The sequence below is a fragment of the Labeo rohita genome, chromosome 2, assembly GCF_022985175.1.
Source record: "Labeo rohita strain BAU-BD-2019 chromosome 2, IGBB_LRoh.1.0, whole genome shotgun sequence".
In the NCBI taxonomy this organism is placed as follows: Eukaryota; Metazoa; Chordata; class Actinopteri; order Cypriniformes; family Cyprinidae; genus Labeo; species Labeo rohita.
In genome coordinates this window covers 20256469-20270540 of record NC_066870.1, presented here as the reverse complement: position 1 = coordinate 20270540, position 14072 = coordinate 20256469, and the positions used below count along the sequence as shown (strand labels likewise).

At 36.5% G+C, this 14072-nt stretch overlaps 1 protein-coding gene across 5 annotated transcripts in view; it reads right to left on the bottom strand.

Annotated features, from left to right (window-relative positions):
* The window catches only part of si:ch211-207d6.2 (sickle tail protein homolog), a 70883-nt gene that overhangs the window by 28478 nt on the left and 28333 nt on the right, over positions 1 to 14072 (bottom strand). For all 5 annotated transcript variants that reach the window (XM_051135426.1, XM_051135393.1, XM_051135402.1 and 2 more), the window contains exons 2-3: positions 9933 to 10213; positions 1435 to 1630 (exon numbers count right to left, since the gene is read on the bottom strand). In XM_051135426.1, the coding sequence (XP_050991383.1) occupies positions 1435 to 1630; positions 9933 to 10213 (477 nt within the window). The remainder of the gene's footprint in view (positions 1 to 1434; positions 1631 to 9932; positions 10214 to 14072) is intronic.

Sequence of the window (14072 nt, the reverse complement as noted above, 5' to 3'; positions counted from 1 at the left end):
AGAAGGCCAGCTTGGCAAAACAGAGAATTTAGAAATGGCATCAACATTTGGTTTGATATGCCCAAAGGTAGGCACTTTGTCAAAACATGTTAGAATTTATATAGTGAAAGCTATAAAGCTATAAAGAGTTTCAGTGAGAATTCAATTGTAAATCTAGCTGCAAGCAGCGATTACTGGGGTTCAAGTGATTTAAGGCATTTAGGCACATATGAAAAAGACATTATTTAGCAAGGCTGTAACCAACTAAATTAACGATTTAAAAAGCATTTTTGGCAAATCCAGGTATTACCATAGAAATACTATATTTTTTTAATGTTAATGACTGTTTTAGCGGCAGCTGTTGTCTGATCTCCTCTAAAACTTTGCATTCTTGTTTAGAATCACCTGCCGCATGTGCTCAGCAGGTTTCCTTTAAGCTTTATAGGATTTTGGGTAAATCTAGACAGGCCCCTTCTCTAAACGACCCAATTACAGCTTCCCAAAGGGTAAATTTCAACATGTTTTGATAATTATTGGCCTAAAGATTCCAGAAAATTGTACTGTAGTGTTTTTTCCCAGATTAAGCGAAAAAACCAAGGACTAGTTCGCAAAAGTAGGTTTTTGACAACTTCTCAATCATTTAGCAAACAATTTGATTGACAGCAGTGCTTCTAGAGGCAAAGTTGTCTGGAATGAGGAGTGCTACAGTGCCCAAGCTCCGCATTTTTCCCCTGTGATCTCAGCTTGAGCTCTTACGTAAGTGTACTGAGTTTGGCGACGATATCTCATTCCGTTCAGGAGTTATAGGCATTTTACTAAAAGTGGCCCTGCCCCTTTCGAACGTTTTGGCACCCCTTTGCGACAGTGAGTCAAAAGTTAAACTTCTTTTTGATAATTATTGATGTTCACTCTCCAGAAAATCTTTCTGCACTGGTTTGGTTCCGACAGAGCGAAAAAGCACTTGTTGGCAATAGCAGGTTTTTCGGAAAATGCAAAATACCTGAAAATTGCACCAGCTCACGATTAATTTTGCCATGAGCCAAGGATTCCAATGACAGAAGACACTAGAGCCTGCAACTGACGGTTTAGGAGTTATGAGTGATTTTGTACTTTTGTTTGCTGTAGCGCCCCCATCAGGCGATTGTACTACCACCCCCCCAATTTCAAGTCTCTACGACTTACGGTTTTGGTCTGCATGATCAGTTTTATGTGGAGATCGATGATCAGTTCTAACAATTACAATGGGTTTCAGCGCTATGCACTTAAACCTTCTAATATTCAAATATTGTTTTATATAACAACAGAATTACCATTAACCATGCCTTAAAACTTGATTTGTATTGACAATAACTTAAGTAACTTCAAAATATTTATTGACAATAATTTGGGAAGGGCAAATAAATCGAAAGCACACCCACAAATTAAAAACTTGAAAACACTGAGTCAGAACTTTACCTAATGACCTGTCCTTGGTCAGGTTAGTTGACTTGACCACGGGGAGGCTCGCTCGGGAGCGGCTGCCTCGGGTGAAGGTGGAGGGGGCTTCTCCCTCCGACATGGCCTCCAAAGACTCAAGGGAGGCCAAAGAGAGATGCTCCCCGGGCTCCCCTACAGCAGACTGTGGGGTTAAACTGTGCCCAGAACACCTGATCTACAAGACAAAAGAAAATGATCAAATAAGAGGTTAAACAGATCATTGCATCTCACGTTAAAACACTTCACAAAGGACAATATTTTTGTCTGAATAATTTACTCCTAAAGATTTTGGCAATGCAATTTTATTTACTAATACTTTGAATTAACTGGTGTGTATATTTTTAGTTTTTATTTTAATTTTTTACTCCTTTTGTTATTTTTATTAGTTTTTTATGTTTTATATTTATTTTTATTCTAGTTTTACTAAAGTTATAGCACTTAAACTTCAACGTTAATAATGCAACATTTATCTTTTTTTTTAATGTGATATTTATATTTAATTTTATTTTATTTTTAGCTTTATTCAATTAGTTTTAGTTAACAAAAACACAGCTGGGTAGCATCTGACCGGTAAACATTTGGAAAAGATTTATAAGTTTATTAACTGTGCATTCTGAATGTCAAGATGTAAGCAGCGTGATACCGTCATAAACTTTAATGCTCAACAAAAGGCCACAGAAAGGTCAGACAGGAATTGCTGAGAAATATTAAATAGACAGACACAGCTCTATTCAGCAAACAATCAATCACTGAGAGAACAAAAAGGCAAAAATGACATTAAAATCCTTCATTTATTATTCAACCACACTTAACAATAATCTGATGACAAGAGTGACTGCCAAATAAAAAGAATATAGGTATAGAAGTCGTCCGACTCCTTTTCTGTTTCACAACACGTGGACATAAAATCGTCAACACGTCTTAAAGTCAATTACGGCTCGGTCCTATAATTTAGCTCACATTATAAAAAGAAAATAGAGTGATTTATCTCCAGTGACACGAAAGCAGTAAACACACAAAGACCAATTAGTGTGCTCTGGCACAGACATTATCCTTTGTAGCCTATTTATATTCAAAGACCAAACGTGGTTGTCCTCACAATAACACCTTTTGGCCCTACACACACAGCAGACATAGGATGATGTATATGTTCACAGAGGATCTGCTGGAAGTCAATGCTCCCTTCTCGGAAACAGAAGGAAGCGACAGGCAGAAGGCCACATATACTGAGTCAGAGCACGTCTCATCACAACGGCAGCATGCACACTGACCTGCTCTGACATGCACGCCTACCAGATTACCACCCTGCGTGACCCGAAGGAACTTAATCCTTCTATACTGCGCTGCTTCATTTTCGACTGTGGTTTTGGTGACAACGCAATTATGAGGTCAGGACAGAAGCACACAATTACACCTTAGACTCCACGTTTGACGCAGGCATTTCCGAAAGCGTCTCGAAACATTTTTGTAAACACCTTTTCAGAACTATATTTAAATCAAACCATTCATTCGTACATTTTACTACATTTTTATGCATCCCCACAGATTAGTTCAAGCTCTAAATGTGTTTTGACCAAACAATGCTCTATTGTGCTAGTCAAAGTATAATTTAGACACTTTTGATCTGAGGTCTTGTGTTATGCAAATCTACGAAAATACTGTTGTACCTTTGGGAGGATCTCTGCTGACAGCAGTCTGTGAAAAAATGCAAAAATCTCCATGACATGCTGTAAGTCTTCAAGTTGATACTAAAAAGGAAGGTCATAACCAGTTCAGCCTAAGGGGTGATTCACACAGAACGTGTTTTTGAACTTAAAAAAATTGAACTACTCTTTTTAAAACTTGAAGAACTTGAGAGTCACTCTTTTTGCAGTGTCATCATTTGCAAAAGACGCAATTTGTAAACGCATTGGTCAAAGATGTTCGTCTAGTGAATGTTGACATAGAAAACAATCGAAAAGCAAGAATTACAAAAACATGTAAATGGCACCTTTATAAGGGGTTAGAAACGTATCTTGTGTCTAAATGTGAGACAGAGCAATGGAATGGAAGAAAATGCACTGTTTCATGCGTGAGTCAAACACGTCCATCTAGTGCATATTTACATACAAAAACAATAGAAAAGCAGTGCAATGGAATGTGAAAACGTGAGAAGCAAGGCAGTGGAAATAAATAAAAAAGGCCAAGGTCAAGAATTTTTTGAAGGTTGGTCTTTTAACTTGAGCAACACTTTTTTAGTCATGTGCAATGTGCAAAACATTGCAATAGAGGTGAGATGTGAGTGAATCAGTTAAACACTTCCGTCTAACACATTTCCAAAAAAAAAAAAAACAATAGGAAATCAGATGAGTGGACCGATTATTGGTGCCGATATTAAAGAGCAGGTCATATGGTATTTTGAGGTGTCCTAATATTGTGTTGGAGTCCCTTACAACAGGGTTAAATGCATTTAAGGTCAAAAAAACATTGCCTTTTTTTTCAGAATATACATTTGATATTAGAATCATTTTGCAACGACTTCGAAACTATTCGTTTGAAGCAGTTCTGAGCTCAAGGTCTGTAAACCCCTTCTTTTCATAAGCCTACTCTGCTCTGATTGGTCAACTGGACAAGTCTGTTGTGATTGGTCTTTCCATATACAATGCAAGTGAATTGTGTCCACAGCTGAAGTTTAACTGCTAAACTGTAAAAACTTTACAAAACAATAATGGTGGATACGACAGACACAAGAACAACAGACATAAGACGCCCCGTGTCTTAACTTTTAATTAGAACGCAGACCAGCTGTATCACAGGCACTCCAGTCTTTTAAAGCCCACATTAACCCTATAAAGCAAAATAAACAGCAATTTCACAATGATTATAAAGTCTGTGTGCTACACTAGATTCTTTATTATTAAACAAAGTAATTAGAACAATAACAGTCTACATTAATCGTCACATTCTTAGGAAATATTGGGTTCACAGCAAACTATTTCACACATTGTGGTTTACCTGAAAACCTAAAGCTGCACAGGTATACATCACATATTAGTGCAAAACTTGATATTTTGAGCGCTCAACTGAGAATGTAAACATAATGTATCAATCAATAATTGTTGGTCCAAATAAAGAAGGTACGGATTTATCTTTTATGGACAAGCGTTTAGCAAATTTTGCGGGCAGGTCAGACTTTGTATTTTATGGGCAGGCGTGGATTATGCTAATATGTTTTCGAGTTATGTTGATCGGTAACAGGTAGAAGATTCGAAAATATGACAACTCGTTAAGGCGATTCAGTATTGACTATCTCTTTTGAGAGACAATGTCTTTATCATGCACTTTTTTGATTAACAACTTTGCAGACTGTTTACATTTGAGGATTACAAACTGCAAAAAAATAATTTAAGCATTTTTATGGTTATTGGTAGCCTACTGGTCATTTTCAAAACCGATTTGCCAATAAAATAATTTTAAGCATTTAAAGAAATTGTTTGTCAGAGCCCTTGTTATTCTTAGTTTTGACAATTAATTTTCATTTTTACACCAGATACGTATATCGGTTCAAAATATCGGTCATTGGTCTACTTCATCTGTACTAACTGGTATCGGCATCAGCCCTGAAAAACACATATTGGTCAACCCCTAAGTGGAATGCAAAAAAAAGAACATTCAAGGCTCAGAGACAATTTTTGAGAAGTTGATATTTTCACTTAAGAGACACGCTTTTAGAACGCTTTATTATGCATGATACAATGCAAAAATATGAGAGCGCAACAGTTTACGAAATCCATCTAATGCATGTTTTCATAGAAAAACTATGAAAAAGCAGCACAGTGGAATGCAAAATTTAAAACACTGGAAAGTATAATTTAAATAATTGAATTGTAATTCAACTTCAAATTTTTAAAACGTCATGTATGAGACTGCAAAAGGCCCAAGATGCAAGCCCAATAGGCAAAGACATCTATCTAGAGTATCTTCACATACAAAAACAATGGAAAAGCAAAACAGTGGAATACAAAAACGTTAGAAACAAGATATCACCTTCAGTTTCACTTTTTTTTCACTCAAACTGATTGTATTCTTAGGCAATGCACAAATTGTTTTCGATGGATTGATGGAGTTGGCTGAACTTGCCCATTATGCAGGCAACACCAGAAACCTGTTTTTAAAGTCTAAAACTATGTTGACTGACAGAAAACAGCGCTCTGGCAATTCACTAGGAGGCATATCCAAAAATCTTTCATTCTCAAGGTCCAGGCTGAGACTTGAAGGTGATGAATATGAGTTTGATGTTATCTTTGCACAGGTGTTGCATTGTGAGTCGACTAACAATCGCTCCGGTGTGCACAGACGCGGCAAGAGCAAATAATAGGCTTTTATGTTCACTTGGAAAAAAAAGTGCATCAAACTGTACCCAGATTAATGATGCATGATAGCTGGGATCATTTTAGACATGCATAATACAATCGTACTTTAAACATATCAATGTGCGGATTAAACTAAATAAACATGATCGCATTCCTAAGATTGCTTAAGGATAACCCTGAAAAGAAAAACCAAGTAGTCAACTAAAGCCGATGTTCTTTACACTTGTTACTTTGATTATCCAGATGCCCCAACTGCACCCTGCAGACCAGGGATCAAATTTACGACTATTCCACATGCATAAGCAAGCCGTGCCAACATACGCTCACACTCGGGCATTGTCAGAATGCGTTACCTGCAGAATGCCGGGAAACCGAGAGAGGCCTGAAAACAGCATTTTAAAGCATAAGGGTGGGCTTGAGGGGAGCAGCTCGCACGGTTCACTGCACTCTCCTCTAATCACAGGCAGATGAATGGCCACAGACCATGCTTCATGGTTGGTATAATGCCAGGTCTTTGAAAGCACTGGCAGGGTCAGATAAATCATACCTCATTCTCTCTGGGTCTAGAGAATATTGAAGAAAGAATGAACGAAAGCGCAAAAGGAGGATGAAAGACACACTCCCTCCTGCTGGATGGGCTTCAGTTTTATTCAGTGCCAGGGGCATGATATGATACTACTCACGGCTGTACCCAGCCACCATCAAAAAAAAACAAAAAAAAAACATACCAAAACAGAGACAGAAAAATTACATTGAAAGAAACCAGCTATTGGGAGTGATACTTGTGAGTTAAACAAAGAAAAATCCCCCCAAAAACCCCTTATAAAAATTTTCGAGTACTCTGGCAGTTCACATACAATGGTAAGGTGATAGTATTAGATGCTGATGGCAAGGTACATGGTACTTTTACCATGGTATTTGCTTGGTACTACAAGGTTATAAGTTATTTTGTATAATAGATAAGCAGTAGTTTCTCATAATCTGACAACTAGTAGAATCTCATATGATAACTGCCACAATATCCTTATAGTTTAGCATATCTTCAAGTGTTTTGATTTAAAAGAGAACCAGTATGACGACTTCTCTGTTTACATGTTCATTTTGCACATTCATTACTCCGATGACTTGCATGACAATATGATTCATTAGCTGAAACGCTCAACATTTAGTTGAATGGTATTATGAACGTTAACTGTTTAAACCCTATACAATATAAATAAACATCATTTTCTTTACTTAAAGAGTTACACAGATTGATTTGCTGGCACTGTAAAACAATTGTCATTTGGTTAATTTACAATACCTTGTTGCAAAACCTCCACTTTGATTCTTCACACAAAGAAAGACATATTCCAAATAAATAGTAAATGTCAATAGCAAGTCCGGGAGCGTGTCTGAAAGTAGATGTAGATCGCTGCAGAAGTTTGTCTGCAGTGAAGTGATCTTTGAAAGCCGTGACATCAGCGTCTGCACAGAGATTCAGAGACACACCCACGCATATGAACTTACCTGAAAGACTTGTTGGGCTACAAAAATCTATTGAAGCCAGGAGGTTGGGAAATGTGCCTTTCCATCACCTTCTTGTTTACTACAACTTAAATCAAGTTAGCGATATTAAGTTCTGAAAATATTGGTGAGGATATTTATTGTTAAACAGGCATATCTGAAACTTTTTTTCGAGAACAAAACAGCTGTTTTCTGCAGTATCTTTAGTATACTGATAAAAATAAAATATTTTAACTCAAATCAGAATTTATTAAATGTCTATACTACTACTACTACCTCTACTAACTGCTAATAATAATAAACACATATAATCGTATCTGTAATTCTTACATTTAAATGTAAATCTTAAAATTTAGAAAACAGGCAAATCACTGACTGCAGTATCGACCAATGGCAAGTCTCGTTTTGGCGGTCAGTGACATTGCAGCAGCAGCACTCACAGGTAACGCGCTTTATTTTACATTACGCGTCCCACGTTTTAGGAGGGTTTCTCCTCTGTGTGTTTTGCTTTATATCTTTTTCCTCTGAAGGCAACAACTGATCGTATAAAATGCTGGAGCTTTGGACATCTGTACGTGAGCGCAGTCATCTGGAGATGCAATGGTATTGCACTATGTTTACTCTACATCTTATGTTTACGTGACATAGATATAATTTAGCATACACTTGAAGTCAACAGTTTGCATACACCTTGCAGAATCTGCAAAATGTTAATTATTTTACCAAAATGACAGGGATCATACATAATTCATGTTATATTTTATTTAGTACTGACCTGAGTCCACAAGAGAAAATAAATACATACACTTGATTCTTAATACTGTGTTGTTACCTGAATGATCCACAGCTGTGTGTGTGTGTGTGTGTGTGTACTTGTTTTTGCTACATTGTGGGGACCAAATGTCCCCACAAGGATAGTAAAACCTGAAATTTTTGACATTGTGGGGACTGGCTTGAGGTCCCCATGGGTACAAAAGCTTATAAATCATACAGAATGAATTTTTTTGAGAAAGTAAAAATGCAGAAAGTTTTCTGTAAGGGTTAGGTTTAGGGGTAGGGTTAGGGTAAGGGGATAGAAAATACAGTGTGGAGAGTATAAAAACCATTGCACCTATGGAGAGTCCCCACAAGGATAATAAACCAGACGTGTGTGTGTGTTTAGTTTGTTTAGAGATAGTTGTTCATGAGTTTCTTGTTTGTCCTGAACAGTTAAACTTGCCCGCTGTTCTTTAGAAAAATCCTTCAGCTCCCACAAATTATTATTTTATTTTTTCAGTATTTTTGTGTATTTGAACCCATTCCAACAATGACTATGATTTTGAGATCCATCTTTTGACACTGAGGGACTCATATGCAACTATCACAGAAGGATCCAATGCTCAGTGATGCTTTAGAAGGAAACTCAAAGCATCAAGAGCCAGGGGGTGAAAACTTCTGAACAGAATGAAGATGTGTACATTTTTCCTAAAATTTATTTTGCTTAAATATCTTTTTTTTTTTTTTCCATTTAGTACTGCCCTTCAGAAGCTACAGATGATACTTACATGTTACCCAGAGGACAAAATAAGTTAAATTTATCTTGGTTTTCAAATTCAAAAAGTTTTCACCCCCGGCTCTTAATGCACCATGTTTCCTTCTGGAGCATCAGTGAGTGTTTGAACCTTCTGTGATAGTTGCATGAGTCCCTCAGTTGTCCTCAGTGTGAAAAGATCAATCTCAAAATCATACAGTTATAATAGAAAAGGGTTCAAATACACAAAAATGCTGAAAAAAACAAACAATTTGCGGGGCCTGAAGGATTTTTCTGAAGAACAGTGGGAAGTTTAACTGTTCAGGACAAACAAGGGACTCATGAACAACTATAACTACAAAAAAAACATATAATTCAGGTAACAACACAGTATTAAGAATAAACTTTTGAACGGGATCATTTTTATAAATTCAACTATTTTCTTTTGTGAACTATATGTAAATGTCTTTTACGTGAAATATCTTATTCAGGTCAATACTAAATAATACATAAAATACATTTTGCACGATCCCTCTTATTTTGGTAAAATAATTAACATTTTCCAGATTTTGCAAAGGTGTATGTGAACTTTTGACTTCAACTGTATATATGTGTATATAGTGTGGGTGTAACCAGTTTATTCACATTTATTTAATCTTTTATTAACTTAATTGTTTATTCAAGCATATTCAGAAAATCTTGCAACAGACAAAGCTATGACTACACCACACAAACTTATCCATCTGGCAAAGATACAATGAAAATGTCAAGCGGAAACTAGCAGCAATAAAAATGTCAGTGTTCCTTAATCTGTCACTTGATACATGTATAGATCAGAGTGTGTTATGTAGATAAAACAAGGGGCACAAGGGGCACACAATTGTAGAAGTTCCTTCTTGTAAGCCTTGGATCATTGGCTTAATAGAATGTAATTTAATTGACCATGACAACAAAATGTAATGATTTACACAGAAAACAATGGATGTGTTTTGTGCTTGTGCTCTGTTTTTGATGTTGCCATTTTAATTGGACTTTTGGACTTTTTTTTAAAAAAACTAATTTAGAGTGAAAAAAAGTAGTTGATTTGAATATTTAAGAGCTAATCTTACCTGGTCTCTGAGTCTTTCCTGGTGCCCCATAATGACAGAAGCATGATGGGGATACTTCTGTTTCAAATGCTCAAGAAAGGCCTCTTTCTTGTGGTCCATGTTGTAGGACTGCATGACAATCACGTCTCCAGCAGTGCGAGGCCCTCCTACTGTGTGTCTCCTTGGCACGGTGCGAGGGGACCAGGGGTCTGAGTGCTCGCTCTCATCTGCACTGTTTTGTTTTCTGCTGTGCCTGTCCACATCCTCATGGGAGCACAGCCTCTGGTTGCTTCTTGCTGGCTCTTTGATTAAAGGCATCAGAAAAAAATATACAAAGGAATACAGATTAGATAGGGACACTCAGTGGGCGGCTGTAGTTGGCTTGAGACCTGCAATTAATTAGTGTGATAAGCAACACAGTCAAGGCAATGACCGGCTTAGAGTCGGACAGCTGCTGGCCAAGAGAGCAATTATTGAGCAAAGCTACAAACAGGCCATTTGTTTCCCATAAACAGCTTGCACCTTGCCAAAAGAGGTCTCAGAGCACTCAGTGTGATGGCTCATTATTAGCTCGGGCTGACTGCATGGCATTGAGGCCCTCCAGTGGGGAGTCAAACCACTGCGCAGCATCACAGGTCATTTTTGCAAAGCAATGAGTCACAATGTCAGTTCAACTCAATAGTTTTATATACTGTACTTTTAACGTTATTACTTACGTTGTTGTTATTAACTAAAATTGTTAGAAATAATGGTAATGCTCTATAATGAGGTTTCTTAACATGAACTAACAATGAACAATGCCTGTCATTTATTAGTAAATTTTTTTTTATTATTTGTATTTGTTACCATTAACGAATGCATTGTGAACTAACATGAACAAACAAACTAAATTATATTTCTGCTAACTAACATTAACAAAGATGCTTTATAAATGGTTTAAAAATATATTAGTCATTGTCAGTTCATCTCAGCTAATGAATTTACTAATTTTAACAAATGAGACCTTAAGTTTTACCAAAATCATTACCATATTGGTATTTGAAATAAAGGTGAAAAAAATGTATTTTTCAGTATTAGATTAAAAGCTTAAAGGGGTCATGACATGAAAACATCCTGCAAGTTTCATAGCTTAAACACCCTCCTCATTTTAAAGAAATAATTTATTTAACCAAGCTCCAAAAACAGCTCATTTGGATCTAAAGTGCCAGATGACATCACCCCGGCACAAACATTTGCATGCACTGCCTCCAAAACAAGGCATCGACGAATGGTCATCTTCTCACCATAGGCCCCACCCACGTGACTGAAAGCTATCAATATGAGTGTCGCATTGCGTCAAAAGCAAATAGAAATTACAATCACTGCCTCTATCTTGTCTACACTGGATACTGTATACCAGAGGTTGCGTTAACCGAAAATTGTCCGTCATTGATGGAATTTTTTTATCAGTGACGGAAAAACCTGAAGGCCGTCCATCAATTTTACAGATAACACTGATCTACTGTAACTTGTAACTGTCCCACTCCTGTCCAGTTGGTGGTGAGTGCATTCTATTGAGGCAGCAGGGCACTGGATCCAGAATAAAAATGAAGCTGTCACGAATCTTGACAGGCGAGTACCCAAAAGCTACAACGATCTATCACGCCACATTAAAGAGCGCCAAAACGGTATTTATTGCTTGAATTTCCTGTTGAAATGGACAGAATTTGAAATCTCAGATTTTGTTTCATATCAAAAGTAATACAAAGCTAAGCCTATTGCGTATACCAAAATATCGATTGGGATTTACAAAGCGATATTGGTTGATAAAAATGAGAATATATCACGGTGGGGTGTGGTGTTGAACATGAAAAGTTACACAGTCCCATCTGTTCATCTGTTCTCTTCAAAGTAAATGCATAAGCCTATATCATCCTGTATAGGTTTATAATTCAAAATGAAAATGTGAACAGAAATAAAAGCAATTAAATGTGTTATAATAATTAAAATATGAAAATTAAAATGATGGGTAATAATAGATTACGACAGAATTTTACAACCCTGTTCAGCAGAAGGACGGACAATGTTAAAGTCTAATGCAGGGGTGGCGAACTCCAGTCCTGGAGCTCCAACCCTAATTAAAACTCACCTGCCTGTTGCTTTCTAGTAACCCTTCAGACCTTGATTAGCTTGTTCAGGTGCGTTTTATTAGGGTTGAAGCAAAACTATGCAGGGCTGCGGCTCTCCAGGACCGACGTTCGCCACCCCTGGTCTAATGCAACCTCTGCTGTATACAGATGCACGTTCGCTTTCTGACACAGTTCACACTTGAGTCTGTCGTCAATAGGGCAAATGGAGTGAAAGAATGTGTTTGGTTTAAAAAGCTTGTTTGTGTCTTTGTACAGATATCAGAAGGATCCCAGCATGAAGAACAAGTGGATAGTTTAATTTTTAATGGCATCCCGGATCGTGTCAGAAGATTGTTCGGACTTTGAAGCATGTTGTTTTGGAAACAAGGCACAGTGTCATGGAGAGTTCACAAAGAAACATTTGTTGAAAGATAAAGCGGTACTAGAACTGCAGCAGCTTCATAAACTGTAAGTAAATGATTTCATAATGCTTTGTCTGAAAATTACTGTTTTGTTTTTTGTTCTTTTATCATCAAACACTCACATGCAATAGTGAGGGGGCCTTGATACTGTTTCCTATACAATGACGTTAACCAATCATAACATTGTTCGATTCCTGACAAACCTTACAGGGCCCGCCCTTTAAAACAGGTTGTTTTAGACAGAGGGTCAGAATGAGGGTTGAAAATAATACATTTTCCACATATTTGTGCAAAAACTTCATTAACATTATAAGTAAACCTTAAGGAACAAATTAAAATAATAATAAAAATCCATGTCAAATTAAATGATAATGATGTCTTGTCAACAACTAAATAAGTTTAAGTGCAAGTACTACAATTAATAAAACTAAAACTGAAATACAATACATAGAAGTTAAATACAGATAAAATAAATAAGTACTAGTTCCAAATATTAATAAATACTAGTGTAGAAATAACACACTGCTTACAAGGGCGCCATTAGTTTGGATATACATATTTAAATACTTTTTAATTGTGAAATATGTAAAATCTTGATACAAAAATGTATTTTTCTATACAATAAAAGAGCTTTACAAGTTTTTAAAAATAATTTTAGATATAATGTATCATGCTGCTTGATATATTGCAAGCACTGCACAAATCTCTGTAAAAAAAAGTTTTCTGCAAATAAATTTCCATAATTCGTGGAACCTGTAGGTTTTGTTTGGGTGAATATGCAAACAAGTTTATTGTAAAGAATTATTGCCTCATTATTGGCTGTGACAGACATATTGCCTCATGGGAAGCTAATGAGAGACAGCATTAATCCCACTTAATTTCCTTTCTCATGGCAGCCATTTCGGAGTCTCAGACTTCTTGTTATGGAAAGAGTTTAACGCTTAATGAGGATATCTAAAAAAAAATGTCATCACGAGATATTCTGAGAAATTTTCTCATCCTTTACCGCACTGCTGTCCTCCCTTTGTGGATAAGCTTTACTAGAAAACATGAGGAGAGAAAAACATAAGAGGAACAAGTGGACAAAGTCTGACTATAGGAACTGAGACGATCCATTCATAGACAATTTGTGGTGAAATTTGTGTTTTATGTTGGTTTTTCCACAAGCCTAGTCTTTGTCGGACAGCTAAGGTGTCATCTCAGTGAAATTTCTTTAGTAACGGTCAACTGAAGCTCTTTAACTTTTCCTGACCTGAAAATTTTCCCAGCCTATTTCTCACTTATGAAAAAATGGACACTAAAAGAGTTGTTTCCTCACAGATACACTGTGAAAGAAAAATCACACTGTCAACAAGACTGAACAGAGTCAGACCGATGAAGATGAAAATGTTTCCATTTTCCCTGCCTTTGCACTTATTCCCCATAAAACATATTGCACGAGAGAATATAAATCATTTTTCTCGTTTTTGTGCAGAAAGTGTCACATATTGTGAATGAGGTATGTTAAGATGGAGAGATAACTTACATCTGTACTAGTCTAGAAGAAAAATGAAACCTTTTTACAAGGCGCATCCTATTTCTGACCAGAAATAAGATGTTCCTTACATTTTTACCAGGCATTTGAGAAAAAA